The following is a 17,607-nucleotide window of genomic DNA, read 5'->3' on the forward strand; positions in this document are numbered from 1 at the left end:
TGGAGAGCTGAGGTCATTCATTCTGGAGAGCTGAGGTCATACATTCTGGAGAGCTGAGGTCATACATTCTGGAGAGCTGAGGTCATACATTCTGGAGAGCTGAGGTCATTCACATTCTGGAGAGCTGAGGTCATACATTCTGGAGAGCTGAGGTCATACATTCTGGAGAGCTGAGGTCATACATTCTTGAGAGGAGGTCATGCATTCTGGAGAGCTGAGGTCATTCATTCTGGAGAGCTGAGGTCATACATTCTGTAGAGCTGAGGTCATACATTCTGGAGAGCTGAGGTCATACATTCTGGAGAGCTGAGGTCATTCACATTCTGGAGAGCTGAGGTCATACATTCTGGAGAGCTGAGGTCATACATTCTGGAGAGCTGAGGTCATACATTCTGGAGAGCTGAGGTCATGCATTCTGGAGAGCTGAGGTCATACATTCTGGAGAGCTGAGGTCATACATTCTGGAGAGCTGAGGTCATACATTCTGGAGAGCTGAGTTCATACATTCTGGAGAGCTGAGTTCATACATTCTGGAGAGCTGAGGTCATTCATTCTGGAGAGTTGATGTCATACATTCTGGAGAGCTGATGTCATACATTCTGGAGAGCTGAGGTCATGCATTTTGGACAGCTGAGGTCATGCATTCTGGAGAAAGACGCCCATATCTTCACCACACACCCCACCCCTTCTTCTTGTCTCAACATTTTAATGATACTCACGACACATTATCTTCACACATTTGAGGTGCTTTCACTGACAGCCACAACTCAATAATCAACGAGGCCTATTGCCACACGTGCTGCCCAAACTGCTGGCTTCCCAAATAGGCTATTATTTTAAAAGTAGCTAATGATCCTTTGTGGCTAAGTCAAGCTCTCTGGTAAAGTATCTTGAATGATTTTATTTAGACAGGAGTAATTAAATCATTTTGGCAAAACATACATTTACTTTAGGGGAAGCCAGCATCTAATCATCTAATCAGCATCTAATCCGCCAACTTTGCTTCCTAATTCACAAGTGGTTGAAACCGGAGATCAGTATATAATGACAAGATGCTCATGTCTCCGACCTAACAATGGGAGTTGTTGTCCCAATGGCGGGAATGCAGGCGACAAGGGTTACATATTTTGCCCATAGAAATGCATGTCTAATTCTGGATAGATTCTGAAGAGAGTGAACACTCCTGCTTCGCCTCTTCCTCTCTAATGAAACTCTCTCACCAGAGGCAGCATCCTAGTGAGTGAAACGGTGCCCCTCTTTCTTACTAAATGTAGCCCATGTATCTGAATCTGTCTGGCCAAAAATACTGAATTCTGTTGGTCCAGACAGCATCAGATACATGGTCTACACATACTGAGACAGAGGGGAGCTGTTTCACACGCTAGGATGCATTATCTGAGATTGATGTGTCTTTCTATCGGCGAATGTCTCAGTCAAATTAATGATCAATATTTCAATATTTAATTTGGACGGGCAAGGAGGTATGGTAGGGCGGGCCAAGCCCCTAGGGTCCACCAGTAATGCCGGCCCTGGATTTGAGAGAGAGAGAGAGAGAGAGAGAGAGAGAGAGAGAGAGAGAGAGAGAGAGAGAGAGAGAGAGAGAGAGAGAGAGAGAGAGAGAGAGAGAGAGAGATGAGGAAGTAGTGCTCATCATTGTACACATGCTGAAAGAGGTTGGACAGAGAGAGATAAAGAGGAAGCTGAACAGTCACCCGGAAGAACAATAGAACACTGAAACTGGAGCGAGAGAAAGAAAAAGAGCGAAAGAGAGAGAAGAAGGGGGACAAAGTGGGAGAGATAGTTGGGGTAGAGCAGCATGGAGAAAGTCTTCATCACCACGGTTATCCTTCTGTTAGGTGAGTTCACTCAGTTGTATTACAGTTTTATTACATACTGTAGGTACTCTAGTGTATGTTTGATGTATTCATGATAATAAATAGTGTGTAACAGTACAGTTAGAAAGATGAAGTGTTGGGGTGTCAGGTTTTAATATGAACTGGACTCTTTCTAATATTTTCACGTGACAGCTCTGTGTCCAGCTGAGTCAGAGGGTTTGGAGGTGACTGGACTTGTTGGAGGACAGGTGGAAATCAAATGCTCACATAAATTCGCAAAGGGTAACAAAAAATACTTCTGCAAGGACACCTGCACTCATTCAGATATTCTGGTTCAAACTGAGGACAGCAAGAAATATATTAAGACAGGGAGATACAGTATAGATGACAGAGGAGATGGAGACTTTACTGTTACCATCAACAACCTGAAGATGTCAGACTCTGGGACCTACAAATGTGGAGTGGACAGATTCTTCATAGACACTTCCCAGAAAGTGCTTCTCAGAGTTTTAGACGGTATGTGTTTCATGTTGTTGTATTTACAGAGGAAATTAATTTCACCATTTTGTTTCTCTTCAGTACTAGAAGTCTATTGTCTTTAGTATTACACACATTAATAATAGCATTAGTACTGAAGAGAAACTGTAATATTCAGTATTAGTATCATTTTTATTAAGGAGCATTTACTCTGAATCACACTGTGGCTATTACACACATCACTTCCTGTTCAGCTGTTACTACAAACATCACTTCCTGCTCAGCTTCCCTGTTCTAACAATACAGTCTTATATCAGTCTTACACAGAAGAAAACATTTATATTTTTCTTTTCAGCTCCGCCTATTCAGCCTGACATCACTAGGACCAGTCCCCACCCCCCTGTCATAGTCAGCAGGACAACGGTAGTCATAACAACAGGTAACCTCTAAACTAGTGTTACTCATTTCTGGTCCTGGGGACCCCAAGGGGTGCACATTTTATATTCTTACCCTAGCACTACACACCTGATTCCACTAATCAACTCATCATCAAACCTTTGATTAGTAGAATCAGGTGTGTAATAATGAGGCTAAAGCTAAATGATCCTCAGGACCAGGATAAAGATACACTGCTGTAGACACATAGATTGAGACAGTACATCTGTCACGAGTGCTGTCTTCAAATTCCCTGTCATATAGGAGCCAAGGCGCAGCGTGCCGGTAATTCCACATCTTTATTGAAGGAAACCGAAACCAAAACACTAAACAGGTATGCAGCAAGAAACGTAACGCACTGTGCCGTACACACATAGAAATAACAATAACCCACAAACACAGGTGGGGAACAGGCTGCCTAAGTATGATTCCTAATCAGAGACAACGATAGACAGCTGCCTCTGATTAGGAACCATACTCGGCCCAAAACAAAGAAATACAAAAACAACATAGACATACAACACATAGAATGCCCACCCCATGTCACACCCTGACCTAACCAAACAGAGAAAAACGAATCTCTCAGGTCAGGGCGTGACAACATCTGCATTCTAAGCTGCCCAGCATCCAGATATCAGGGTACACAGTACATTCGAAAAGTATTCAGACCCCTTGACTTATCCATATGTTACGTTACAGCCTTATTCTAAAATGGGACCGACCGGCTCGACTCTGACTTATGTAGCAAAATTTGATTTTACATTGGATAAAAGTAAAGAATCAGAGCTAGAACATTGTATATCATACACTACACTATCATACACTACAGCTGAGGAACAATGGTAAAGTAAATCTGCTTTGAAAGTTGATAAACTTTTGAGAAAATGGCCTTTGAATGTTTTGGTACGAACTGGAGAGCTCTTCTTTGTCTACACCCATTCAACATCGTTCACACCCTCTTAAGCTTTAGCCCTACCCATCTCTTTAAGGGTTGATCCTAGCGTTCTGTCCTAACAACAGCAGTCAAGCACCCAAGCTAACTGGCTAACGTTGGCTAGCTTGCTAGGTACCCTCCAGACACAAATGAGAGAACAGCTCACTCTGACCATTTTACTCGGCCTAGCAGAGCTGGTAAAGGCTGTTTTTATGTTATCCTGTTACGGCTAGACGTTCCGCTAGCGGCGGACAACATCCGGTGAAATTGCAGAGCGCGAAATTCAAATTAAATTATTTGAAATATTTAACTTTCATAAAATCACAAGTGCAGTACATCAAAATAAAGCATAACTTCTTGTTAATCCAGCCGCCGTGTTAGATTTCAAAAAGGCTTTACGGCGAAAGTAAACCATGCGATTATCTGAGGACAGCGCCCCATCATACAAATGCATAACAAACATATTTTAACCAGGGAGGTGCGACACGAAAGTCAGAAATAACGATATAATTTACCTTTGAATTTAACTTACCTTTGAAGATCTTCTTCTGTTGGCACTCCAAAATGTCCCAGAAACATCACAAATGGTCCTTTTGTTCGAAAATTCCTTTTTTATATCCCCAAAATGTCCATTTATTTGGCACGTTTGATTCAGAAATACACCGGTTCCAACTCACCCAACATGACTTCAAATTATCTAATAAGTTCCCTGTAAACTTGGTCCAAACATTTCAAAAAACTTTCCTAATCCAACCTTAGGTATTCTAAAATGTAAATAATCAATACAATTTAAGACGGAATATACTGTGTTCAATAGCGGATAAAAACTACGTGTAGCGAGCTCCAGGTCGTGCGCAAAACACAATAGAGTCCACTTGGCTTCACACTGACATTGAACAGCCCTACTTCTTCATTTCTCAAAAGAAAAACAACCAATTTATAAAGACTGTTGACATCTAGTGGAAGCCATAGGAACTGCAACCAGGTGCCTCATAAATATAGTTTCCCAGAGAAAACTAATTGAAAACTGTAACGTGCGTTGTATAGAGGGGACTAAGGCGCGGCGTGTTGAGTGCTCATGATATTCTTTAATGAAAACTAAACACTTTTACAAAGAAACAAAAACGACAGCAAACAGTTCCGTCAGGCAACAGCAACAAAACGGAAAACAACTACCCACAAAAAAACAGGAAGAAAAACCCCTACTTAAATATGATCTCCAATCAGAGACAACGAGGACCAGCTGCCTCCAATTGGAGATCAACCCCCAAAACAACAACATAGAAATAGAAAACCTAGAACTTAAACATAGAAATAGAAAACATAGAAAAACACAAAACACCCCCTGTCACGCCCTGACCTACTCTACCATAGAAAATAACCTCTTACTATGTTCAGGACGTGACAGAAAACACACAGTGACCTCAAATATTTTATTTTTCCTGGATGGTTTGTCCTCGGGGTTTCGCCTGCCAAATAAGTTCTGTTATACTCACAGACATGATTTGAACAGTTTTAGAGACTTTAGAGTGTTTTCCATCCAAATCTACCAATTATATGCATATCCTAGCTTCTTGGCCTGAGTAGCAGGCAGTTTACTTTGGGCACAGTTTTCATCCGGACGTGAAAATAGTGCCCCCTAGCCCAAAGAGGTTATCAAGAGCGTTGGTGACTGCAACTGTGCTGCTGGCAACAATTTACTTTTGGTAAGACATGTAGCTAGCTAGCTAAACAATGAACCATAATCCCAACTCATGACGTTACCACCCTGCATGAATCTGAAGGTAGCAAACCAACCAGGTTCAATGTTAGCTAGCTAACATTAGGCTATAGCAAAGCAAATGGTTCTGAGATACGAATAACATTACTACACAGATCATACACGTAACATTAGCTAGCTGACCTAACAACAGCAGTCAAGCACCCAAGCTAACTGGCTAACGTTGGATAGATTGCTAGCTACCTTTCAGACACAAATGAGAGAACAGCGCCACTCTGACCATTTTACTCGGCCAATTGAAATGGGTACTTGGATAGGGGAGTCTTTTGTTAAGACATGTCGGAAGCTAGCTAAACAATGAACCATAATCCCAACTCATGATGTTACTACCCTGCATGAATCTGCAGGTAGCTAACCAACCAGGTTTTATGTTAGCTAGCTAATATTAGCCTACAACTAGCATAGCAAATGGCTCTGAGATATAAATAATATTACTACACAGATCATACACGTAATGTTAGCTAGCGAGCCAGCCAGCTAACATTAGCTAGCTAGCTAACAGTACACTTTAACTTGAAATTAAAAAAACTTTCTGCCAAAATTAGAAACGTGCAATATCTGAAAATGTTGCTAGCTAGACTATCTTACCCGTATTCTTGGATGGACGCTTCTCCCTCTCTCACTGATGCCATATTTGCCCTTAGTTTGAAGATGTAATCCGGAGACAGGTGTTTCTCCATTTCTTTAGCTGTCATACTCCAATTCCACTTGTTTCAAAACTCGGTCCTCCAGAAAGTGGACTGCAACACTTAGGCAGATCTACAACGCAATATATACAGTCGGAAGTTTACATACACTTAGGTTGGAGTCATTAAAACTCGTTTTTCAACCACTCCACAAATTTCTTGTCGATTAGGACATCTACTTTGTGCATGACACAAGTAACTTTTCTAACAATTGTTTACAGACAGATTATTTCACTTATAATTTACTGTATCACAACTCCAGTCGGTCAGAAGTTTACATACACTAAGTTGACTGTGCCTAAACAGCATCATTTGAGTCAATTGGAAGTTTTCCTGTGGATGTATTTCAAGGCCTACCTTCAAACTCAGTGCCTCTTTGCTTGACATCATGGGAAAATAAAAAGAAATCAGCCAAGACCTCAGAAAAAATTGTAGACCTCCACATGTCTGGTTCATCCTTGGGAGCAATTTACGCTGAAACGCGTCTGGTTCTGTTTTTCCTGCTGAGGGGTGCCCTATACCTGCGCCCAGAGGGGAGTCGTTCACAGTCCAGGTACAGGGGGTGGCTTGGGTCTAAAATGATTTTGTGAGCCTTACGGAGAGCCCTAACCTTAAACATCTCATCCAGAACTGTCTGTTGGACTCCCAGTACCTTGGGGAGAGCCCTGACCTTAAAGATCTCATCCAGAACTGTCTGTTGGACTCCCAGTACCTTGGGGAGAGCCCTGACCTTAAAGATCTCATCCAGGCCTGTCTGTTGGACTCCCAGTACCTTGGGGAGAGCCCTGACCTTAAAGATCTCATCCAGGCCTGACTGTTTGACTCCAAGTACCTTGCTTGCTGTGGTAATAATCCTTCTCAGCATATTTCTCTGGCTGACAGTGGCATTGCCAAACCAACAAACAATACAAAAAGTTAAAATACTCTCAATAAAATATTTGTAAAACAGAGTCAACATAGTACAGTCTACATTAAAGGATCCCAGCTTTTTGAGAAAGTACAGTCTCTGTTGACTCTTTTTGTGGATCAGGTTTGTACATTTACTCCACTGAAGCTTACTGTCCAAGAGGACACCCTGATATTTGTATTCCTCTACAATCTCTATGTTCTGACCTCTGATAGATGTTGCAGAGGTAGGTGTTGTACGCTTCCTGAAGTCTATGCACATCTCTTTGGTCTTGTTGGTATTGAGGACCAAGTGTGATTCCTCACACCACTCTACAAAGTAATCTAGGACCGGGCCATGATGTTCCTCGTCATCATGCAACAGGCTGATCAAGGCAGTGTCATCAGCGAACTTAACGAGGTGTCTGTCAGGATGGGAACTAGTACAACTACTAGTGTACAAGATGTACAGGAGTGGGGACAAAACACATCCCTGAGGAGAGCCTGTATTGGTGGTGGAGTGGGGACAAAACACATCCCTGAGGAGAGCCTGTGTTGGTGGTGGAGTGGGGACAAAACACATCCCTGAGGAGAGCCTGTATTGGTGGTGGAGTGGGGACAAAACACATCCCTGAGGAGAGCCTGTGTTGGTGGTGGAGTGGGGACAAAACACATCCCTGAGGAGAGCCTGTGTTGGTGGTGGAGTGGGGACAAAACACATCCCTGAGGAGAGCCTGTGTTGGTGGTGGAGTGGGGACAAAACACATCCCTGAGGAGAGCCTGTGTTGGTGGTGGAGTGGGGACAAAACACATCGCTGAGGAGAGCCTGTGTTGGTGGTGGAGTGGGGACAAAACACATCCCTGAGGAGAGCCTGTGTTGGTGGTGGAGTGGGGACAAAACACATCCCTGAGGAGAGCCTGTCTTGGTGGTGGAGTGGGGACAAAACACATCCCCGAGGAGAGCCTGTGTTGGTGGTGGAGTGGGGACAAAACACATCCCTGAGGAGAGCCTGTGTCGGTGGTGGAGTGGGGACAAAACACATCCCTGAGGAGAGCCTGTGTTGGTGGTGGAGTGGGGACAAAACACATCCCTGAGGAGAGCCTGTCTTGGTATTGCGTAAATCCGACACGTGGGGACCTATTTTCACTCGCTGTGAGCGTTGGCTCAGGAAGTCCAACAGCCACAAAACCAGCCCCCCATCTAAGGAGAAGTCCCGAATGAGTCTCTGTGCCAGAATGTAAGGCTGGATTGTGTTGAAGGCAGAAGAAAAGTCAGCAGACAGAACCCTGACATGGGATTTGGCACCCTCTAGATGTCTATAGACCATGTTAAGGAGGGTAAGAATGGCATCATCAACTCCTCTGCTAGGCTGATAGGCAAACTGAAATGGGTCGAGAAGCTTCTGGGTGACACTGAGAATATGACTTTTCGCATTTCATTACTAAGGATGTCAAGGCAACAGGGCTGTAGTCATTCAGCACAGAGGGATTAGATGCTTTAGGAATTTGTATAATTATTGAGTTTATCCACAATACTGGCACGTGTTGCTGGTTGAGCGAGGATTGGAAAAATGTCTGTTAAAACACCAGCCAGTTGTTCAGTGCTTTAACACATGTCCACTTGTTTTGTCTGGGCCTGGGGTTTTGTATGTGTTACATCCCCTGAACAAGTTTAAAACATCAAACTGTTAAGCAACAACTCTCTCAAACATCTGTAATGATGCTTCCATTTGTCTTTGACTTGACTTGGGACTTGTCTGTCTTGACTTGAGACTTACTTGTGAAACAATGACTTGGTCCCACCTCTACTAATTGTAATGCTGTCCCGGGGCTCTGTGGGGTCTGTTTGTGTTTGTGAACAGAGCCCCAGGACCAGCTTGCTAAGGGGACTCTTCTCCTGGTTCATCTCTCTGTAGGGGATGGCTTTGTTATGGAAGGTTTGGGAATCGCTTCCTTTTAGGTGGTTGTAGAATTGAACTGCTCTTTTCAGGATTTTGATAATGAGAGGGTATCGGCCTAATTCCACTCTGCTCCTCTCTCGCTCTCTCTCTCTCTCTCTCTCTCTCTCTCTCTCTCTCTCTCATGATTCAGAGAAAGCGGTGAGCGGAAAATCATTAACAACAGCAACCCCAACAGAAGCAATGACACCCGATTCAGCCGCTAGTAAGAAACCTGTGTGTGTGTGTGTTACTAGTGTGTTAGTGTGTGTACTCCAGGTGTGCTGGTGTATATCAGGACAGGTCTGGGGATGGTGGTGTGTGTGTTACTAGTGTGTTAGTGTGTGTTCTCCAGGTGTGCTTGTGTATATCGGGACAGGTCTGGGGATGGTGGTGTGTGTGTTACTAGTGTGTTAGTGTGTGTTCTCCAGGTGTGCTGGTGTATATCGGGACATGTCTGGGGATGGTGGTGTGTGTGTTACTAGTGTGTTAGTGTGTGTTCTCCAGGTGTGCTGGTGTATATCAGGGCAGGTCTGGGGATGGTGGTGTGTGTGTTACTAGTGTGTTAGTGTGTGTACTCCAGGTGTGCTGGTGTATATCAGGGCAGGTCTGGGGATGGTGGTGTGTGTGTTACTAGTGTCTTACTGTGTTCTCCAGGTGTGCTGGTGTATATCAGGGCAGGTCTGGGGATGGTGGTGTGTGTGTTACTAGTGTGTTAGTGTGTGTTCTCCAGGTGTGCTGGTGTATATCAGGGCAGGTCTGGGGATGGTGGTGTGTGTGTTACTAGTGTGTTACTGTGTGTTCTCCAGGTGTGCTGGTGTATATCAGGGCAGGTCTGGGGATGGTGGTGTGTGTGTTACTAGTGTGTTAGTGTGTGTACTCCAGGTGTGCTGGTGTATATCAGGACAGGTCTGGGGATGGTGGTGTGTGTGTTACTAGTGTGTTACTGTGTGTTCTCCAGGTGTGCTGGTGTATATCAGGGCAGGTCTGGGGATGGTGGTGTGTGTGTTACTAGTGTGTTACTGTGTGTTCTCCAGGTGTGCTGGTGTATATCAGGACAGGTCTGGGGATGGTGGTGTGTGTGTTACTAGTGTGTTAGTGTGTGTTCTCCAGGTGTGCTGGTGTATATCAGGGCAGGTCTGGGGATGGTGGTGTGTGTGTTACTAGTGTGTTACTGTGTGTTCTCCAGGTGTGCTGGTGTATATCAGGGCAGGTCTGGGGATGGTGGTGTGTGTGTTACTAGTGTGTTACTGTGTGTTCTCCAGGTGTGCTGGTGTATATCGGGACATGTCTGGGGATGGTGGTGTGTGTTACTAGTGTGTTAGTGTGTGTTCTCCAGGTGTGCTGGTGTATATCAGGGCAGGTCTGGGGATGGTGGTGTGTGTGTTACTAGTGTGTTACTGTGTGTTCTCCAGGTGTGCTGGTGTATATCAGGGCAGGTCTGGGGATGGTGGTGTGTGTGTTACTAGTGTGTTACTGTGTGTTCTCCAGGTGTGCTGGTGTATATCGGGACATGTCTGGGGATGGTGGTGTGTGTGTTACTAGTGTGTTAGTGTGTGTTCTCCAGGTGTGCTGGTGTATATCGGGACAGGTCTGGGGATGGTGGTGTGTGTGTTACTAGTGTGTTAGTGTGTGTACTCCAGGTGTGCTGGTGTATATCAGGGCAGGTCTGGGGATGGTGGTATGTGTGTTACTAGTGTGTTACTGTGTGTTCTCCAGGTGTGCTGGTGTATATCTGGGCAGGTCTGGGGATGGTGGTGTGTGTGTTACTAGTGTGTTACTGTGTGTACTCCAGGTGTGCTGGTGTATATCGGGACAGGTCTGGGGATGGTGGTGTGTGTGTTACTAGTGTGTTAGTGTGTGTACTCCAGGTGTGCTGGTGTATATCAGGGCAGGTCTGGGGATGGTGGTGTGTGTGTTACTAGTGTGTTACTGTGTGTTCTCCAGGTGTGCTGGTGTATATCAGGGCAGGTCTGGGGATGGTGGTGTGTGTGTTACTAGTGTGTTACTGTGTGTTCTCCAGGTGTGCTGGTGTATATCAGGGCAGGTCTGGGGATGGTGGTGTGTGTGTTACTAGTGTGTTAGTGTGTGTTCTCCAGGTGTGCTGGTGTATATCAGGGCAGGTCTGGGGATGGTGGTGTGTGTGTTACTAGTGTGTTACTGTGTGTTCTCCAGGTGTGCTGGTGTATATCAGGGCAGGTCTGGGGATGGTGGTGTGTGTGTTACTAGTGTGTTACTGTGTGTTCTCCAGGTGTGCTGGTGTATATCAGGGCAGGTCTGGGGATGGTGGTGTGTGTGTTACTAGTGTGTTACTGTGTGTTCTCCAGGTGTGCTGGTGTATATCAGGGCAGGTCTGGGGATGGTGGTGTGTGTGTTACTAGTGTGTTAGTGTGTGTTCTCCAGGTGTGCTGGTGTATATCAGGACAGGTCTGGGGATGGTGGTGTGTGTGTTACTAGTGTGTTACTGTGTGTTCTCCAGGTGTGCTGGTGTATATCTGGGCAGGTCTGGGGATGGTGGTGTGTGTGTTACTAGTGTGTTACTGTGTGTTCTCCAGGTGTGCTGGTGTATATCAGGGCAGGTCTGGGGATGGTGGTGTGTGTGTTACTAGTGTGTTACTGTGTGTTCTCCAGGTGTGCTGGTGTATATCAGGGCAGGTCTGGGGATGGTGGTGTGTGTGTTACTAGTGTGTTAGTGTGTGTACTCCAGGTGTGCTGGTGTATATCAGGGCAGGTCTGGGGATGGTGGTGTGTGTGTTACTAGTGTGTTACTGTGTGTTCTCCAGGTGTGCTGGTGTATATCAGGGCAGGTCTGGGGATGGTGGTGTGTGTGTTACTAGTGTGTTACTGTGTGTTCTCCAGGTGTGCTGGTGTATATCGGGACAGGTCTGGGGATGGTGGTGTGTGTGTTACTAGTGTGTTAGTGTGTGTTCTCCAGGTGTGCTGGTGTATATCAGGGCAGGTCTGGGGATGGTGGTGTGTGTGTTACTAGTGTGTTACTGTGTGTTCTCCAGGTGTGCTGGTGTATATCGGGACAGGTCTGGGGATGGTGGTGTGTGTGTTACTAGTGTGTTACTGTGTGTTCTCCAGGTGTGCTGGTGTATATCGGGACATGTCTGGGGATGGTGGTGTGTGTGTTACTAGTGTGTTACTGTGTGTTCTCCAGGTGTGCTGGTGTATATCGGGACATGTCTGGGGATGGTGGTGTGTGTGTTACTAGTGTGTTACTGTGTGTTCTCCAGGTGTGCTGGTGTATATCGGGACATGTCTGGGGATGGTGGTGTGTGTGTTACTAGTGTGTTACTGTGTGTTCTCCAGGTGTGCTGGTGTATATCGGGACATGTCTGGGGATGGTGGTGTGTGTGTTACTAGTGTGTTACTGTGTGTTCTCCAGGTGTGCTGGTGTATATCGGGACATGTCTGGGGATGGTGGTGTGTGTGTGTTACTAGTGTGTTACTGTGTGTTCTCCAGGTGTGCTGGTGTATATCGGGACAGGTCTGGGGATGGTGGTGTGTGTGTTACTAGTGTGTTACTGTGTGTTCTCCAGGTGTGCTGGTGTATATCGGGACATGTCTGGGGATGGTGGTGTGTGTGTTACTAGTGTGTTACTGTGTGTTCTCCAGGTGTGCTGGTGTATATCGGGACAGGTCTGGGGATGGTGGTGTGTGTGTTACTAGTGTGTTAGTGTGTGTTCTCCAGGTGTGCTGGTGTATATCAGGGCAGGTCTGGGGATGGTGGTGTGTGTGTTACTAGTGTGTTACTGTGTGTACTCCAGGTGTGCTGGTGTATATCAGGGCAGGTCTGGGGCTGGTGGTGTGTGTGTTACTAGTGTGTTAGTGTGTGTTCTCCAGGTGTGCTGGTGTATATCAGGGCAGGTCTGGGGATGGTGGTGTGTGTGTTACTAGTGTGTTACTGTGTGTTCTCCAGGTGTGCTGGTGTATATCAGGGCAGGTCTGGGGATGGTGGTGTGTGTGTTACTAGTGTGTTAGTGTGTGTTCTCCAGGTGTGCTGGTGTATATCAGGACAGGTCTGGGGATGGTGGTGTGTGTGTTACTAGTGTGTTACTGTGTGTTCTCCAGGTGTGCTGGTGTATATCAGGACAGGTCTGGGGATGGTGGTGTGTGTGTTACTAGTGTGTTACTGTGTGTTCTCCAGGTGTGCTGGTGTATATCAGGGCAGGTCTGGGGATGGTGGTGTGTGTGTTACTAGTGTGTTACTGTGTGTTCTCCAGGTGTGCTGGTGTATATCAGGGCAGGTCTGGGGATGGTGGTGTGTGTGTTACTAGTGTGTTACTGTGTGTTCTCCAGGTGTGCTGGTGTATATCAGGGCAGGTCTGGGGATGGTGGTGTGTGTGTTACTAGTGTGTTACTGTGTGTTCTCCAGGTGTGCTGGTGTATATCAGGGCAGGTCTGGGGATGGTGGTGTGTGTGTTACTAGTGTGTTACTGTGTGTTCTCCAGGTGTGCTGGTGTATATCAGGGCAGGTCTGGGGATGGTGGTGTGTGTGTTACTAGTGTGTTACTGTGTGTTCTCCAGGTGTGCTGGTGTATATCAGGGCAGGTCTGGGGATGGTGGTGTGTGTGTTACTAGTGTGTTAGTGTGTGTACTCCAGGTGTGCTGGTGTATATCAGGGCAGGTCTGGGGATGGTGGTGTGTGTGTTACTAGTGTGTGTGTGTGTGTTCTCCAGGTGTGCTGGTGTATATCAGGGCAGGTCTGGGGATGGTGGTGTGTGTGTTACTAGTGTGTTACTGTGTGTACTCCAGGTGTGCTGGTGTATATCAGGGCAGGTCTGGGGATGGTGGTGTGTGTGTTACTAGTGTGTTACTGTGTGTTCTCCAGGTGTGCTGGTGTATATCGGGACAGGTCTGGGGATGGTGGTGTGTGTGTTACTAGTGTGTTACTGTGTGTTCTCCAGGTGTGCTGGTGTATATCAGGGCAGGTCTGGGGATGGTGGTGTGTGTGTTACTAGTGTGTTACTGTGTGTTCTCCAGGTGTGCTGGTGTATATCAGGGCAGGTCTGGGGATGGTGGTGTGTGTGTTACTAGTGTGTTAGTGTGTGTTCTCCAGGTGTGCTGGTGTATATCGGGACAGGTCTGGGGATGGTGGTGTGTGTGTTGGTCCTCGTTCTCCTCATATTCATCAGACAAAGGAACAGAACAAAAATAACTGGTGAGACACACACACACACACACACACACACACACACACACACACACACACACACACACACACACACACACACGGATTACATATATATAACATGTCGTCTTAACAATCCTCAGAATCTGATAACTCCAAAAGGACTGCCTTCCAACCCATATACTCCACACCAACCAATCAGAACATAGATACAGCCTGTGACATCACCACATCAACCATTTCTTGTCCAGATGACATCTACTCCAACATTGATCCGTCTGCAGAGGTTCCAGACACTGTGAGCTATGCTACTGTCAACTTCCCCAGAGATCCAGCCTACCTCCATTATGCTACTGTCAACTTCCCCAGAGATCTAGCCTGTCTCCACTATGAAACTGTCAACTTCACCAGAGATCCAGCCTGACTCCACTATGCTACTGTCAACTTCCCCAGAGATCCAGCCTGTCTCCACAATGCTACTGTCAACTTCCCCAGAGATCCAGCCTGTCTCCACTATGCTACTGTCAACTTCCCCAGAGATCCAGCCTGTCTCCACAATGCTACTGTCAACTTCCCCAGAGATCCAGCCTGTCTCCACTATGCTACTGTCACATTCCCAGAGATCCAGCCTGTCTCCACTATGCTACTATCAACTTCCCCAGAGATCCAGCATGAATTCACGTTTTCATGTCATTTATTCATTCATTTGTGTTTTTAATTAATTCATTTATTTGATCAATCATTTGTTAATTAGTTCATTCATTCATTCATTCTTTTATTGTTTTGTTTCTTCGTTAATTCATGTTTTATTCTTATTTTTGTATAATTATTTTGATAATTCGTTCTTCAGTTTGTTCATTCGTTCTTTAGTTTGTTTGTCGGTCCGTCGGTACGTCCGTTCATTCATTCATTCTCTCATTGTTTCTACTGTGAATGTAAAACTGGCTTGAACAAAAAGAGACAGTTTGTAGCTTTTATAAACCTTTGATTATTCAGTGTTTCTTACTCCACTTGATGGGAAATTAGCCTATTTGTATTTATCAATAAAGCACCAATATATTTCTATGTGTTTGATACGTTCCATTCTAGCCATTACTATAAGTAGTCCTCCCCTCACCAGCCTCCACTGCTGCTGTCAGTAAACTCAGTACCTGTCTCATCAGCATGTACCACTGTCACTAGACACACAGAGATGAGATGGAGGGATAGATGGAGGGATAGTGCCCTCCAGTGGTAGAATAACTCTGTTTCTCTCCTCCGTAGACAGCTTCCAGTCTGCATGAGAGCGTATGAATGTGTTTATGTGTTATAAGAGAGGCGCCTCTCTCTCTCCCTCTCTCCCTTCCTCCCTCCCTCTCAATACTGTGTGATGTAGGAACAAAGATGTGATTGGTTAAGAATGAAGAGGGAGGGGCTGTCAAAAATAACATGTGGCAGGAGGGTTTGAACTAGTACAGAGAGAGAGAGAGATGTAGAAATAGGGAAGTACATAGTTCTATGGGTGCAAAGAGTGAGTGAGATAGAGAGAGAGTACATGAAGTACATTAAGTTTGTATTTAAGTTCCTATAAGTAGAGAGAGAACAGAGAGAGTTGTAGACTTGGACACACAGCATTATATCAGGACCTATAGACACCTGGACCAACCTGGAGAGAACACAGCATTATATCAGGACCTATAGACACCTGGACCAACCTGGAGAGAACACAGCATTATATCAGGACCTATAGACACCTGGACCAACCTGGAGAGAACACAGCATTATATCAGGACCTATAGACACCTGGACCAACCTGGAGAGAACACAGTATTATATCAGGACCTATAGACACCTGGACCAACCTGGAGAGAACACAGCATTATATCAGGACCTATAGACACCTGGACCAACCTGGAGAGAACACAGCATTATATCAGGACCTATAGACACCTGGACCAACCTGGAGAGAACACAGCATTATATCAGGACCTATAGACACCTGGACCAACCTGGAGAGAACACAGCATTACATCAGGACCTATAGACACCTGGACCAACCTGGAGAGAAGAACAGTATTATATCAGGACCTATAGACACCTGGACCAACCTGGAGAGAACACAGCATTATATCAGGACCTATAGACACCTGGACCAACCTGGAGAGAACACAGCATTATATCAGGACCTATAGACACCTGGACCAACCTGGAGAGAACACAGCATTATATCAGGACCTATAGACACCTGGACCAACCTGGAGAGAACACAGCATTATATCAGGACCTATAGACACCTGGACCAACCTGGAGAGAACACAGCATTATATCAGGACCTATAGACACCTGGACCAACCTGGAGAGAACACAGTATTATATATGAAGCTATAGACACCTGGACCAACCTGGAGAGAACACAGTATTATATCAGGACCTATAGACACCTGGACCAACCTGGAGAGAACACAGCATTATATCAGGACCTATAGACACCTGGACCAACCTGGAGAGAACACAGCATTATATCAGGACCTATAGTCACCTGGACCAACCTGGAGAGAACACAGCATTATATCAGGACCTATAGACACCTGGACCAACCTGGAGAGAACACAGCATTATATCAGGACCTATAGACACCTGGACCAACCTGGAGAGAACACAGCATTATATCAGGACCTATAGACACCTGGACCAACCTGGAGAGAACACAGCATTATATCAGGACCTATAGACACCTGGACCAACCTGGAGAGAACACAGTATTATATCAGGACCTATAGACACCTGGACCAACCTGGAGAGAACACAGCATTATATCAGGACCTATAGACACCTGGACCAACCTGGAGAGAACACAGTATTATATCAGGACCTATAGACACCTGGACCAACCTGGAGAGAACACAGCATTATATCAGGACCTATAGACACCTGGACCAACCTGGAGAGAACACAGCATTATATCAGGACCTATAGACACCTGGACCAACCTGGAGAGAACACAGCATTATATCAGGACCTATAGACACCTGGACCAACCTGGAGAGAACACAACATTATATCAGGACCTATAGACACCTGGACCAACCTGGAGAGAACACAGTATTATATCAGGACCTGTAGACACCTGGACCAACCTGGAGAGAACACAGTATTATATCAGGACCTATAGACACCTGGACCAACCTGGAGAGAACACAGCATTATATCAGGACCTATAGACACCTGGACCAACCTGGAGAGAACACAGTATTATATCAGGACCTATAGACACCTGGACCAACCTGGAGAGAACACAGCATTATATCAGGACCTATAGACACCTGGACCAACCTGGAGAGAACACAGCATTATATCAGGACCTATAGACACCTGGACCAACCTGGAGAGAACACAGCATTATATCAGGACCTATAGACACCTGGACCAACCTGGAGAGAACACAGCATTATATCAGGACCTATAGACACCTGGACCAACCTGGAGAGAACACAGCATTATATCAGGTCCTATAGACACCTG

General features: G+C 45.6%; 1 protein-coding gene across 1 annotated transcript; it reads left to right on the top strand.

Moving 5' to 3' along the window:
* The first annotated feature begins 1,722 nt into the window (after positions 1 to 1,722).
* LOC123733157 (CMRF35-like molecule 8) lies at positions 1,723 to 15,247 on the top strand. Its single transcript, XM_045712523.1, has 6 exons — positions 1,723 to 1,856; positions 2,028 to 2,351; positions 2,668 to 2,751; positions 9,124 to 9,195; positions 14,035 to 14,136; positions 14,250 to 15,247. The coding sequence occupies exons 1-6, from the start codon at positions 1,817 to 1,819 to the stop codon at positions 14,528 to 14,530; spliced, it is 903 nt and encodes a 300-aa protein (XP_045568479.1). The 5' UTR covers positions 1,723 to 1,816; the 3' UTR covers positions 14,531 to 15,247.
* Positions 15,248 to 17,607: the final 2,360 nt, after the last annotated feature.

This window comes from Salmo salar, unplaced genomic scaffold, assembly GCF_905237065.1.
Source record: "Salmo salar unplaced genomic scaffold, Ssal_v3.1, whole genome shotgun sequence".
Taxonomy (NCBI): Eukaryota; Metazoa; Chordata; class Actinopteri; order Salmoniformes; family Salmonidae; genus Salmo; species Salmo salar.

Coding starts and splice junctions, on each gene's coding strand:
- LOC123733157 (XM_045712523.1), top strand. CDS start 1,817: ATGGAGAAAGTCTTCATCACCACGGTTATCCTTCTGTTAG. Junction 2,752..9,123: donor AACGGTAGTCATAACAACAG/GTAACCTCTAAA, acceptor CTCATGATTCAG/AGAAAGCGGTGAGCGGAAAA. Junction 9,196..14,034: donor GACACCCGATTCAGCCGCTA/GTAAGAAACCTG, acceptor TGTGTTCTCCAG/GTGTGCTGGTGTATATCGGG.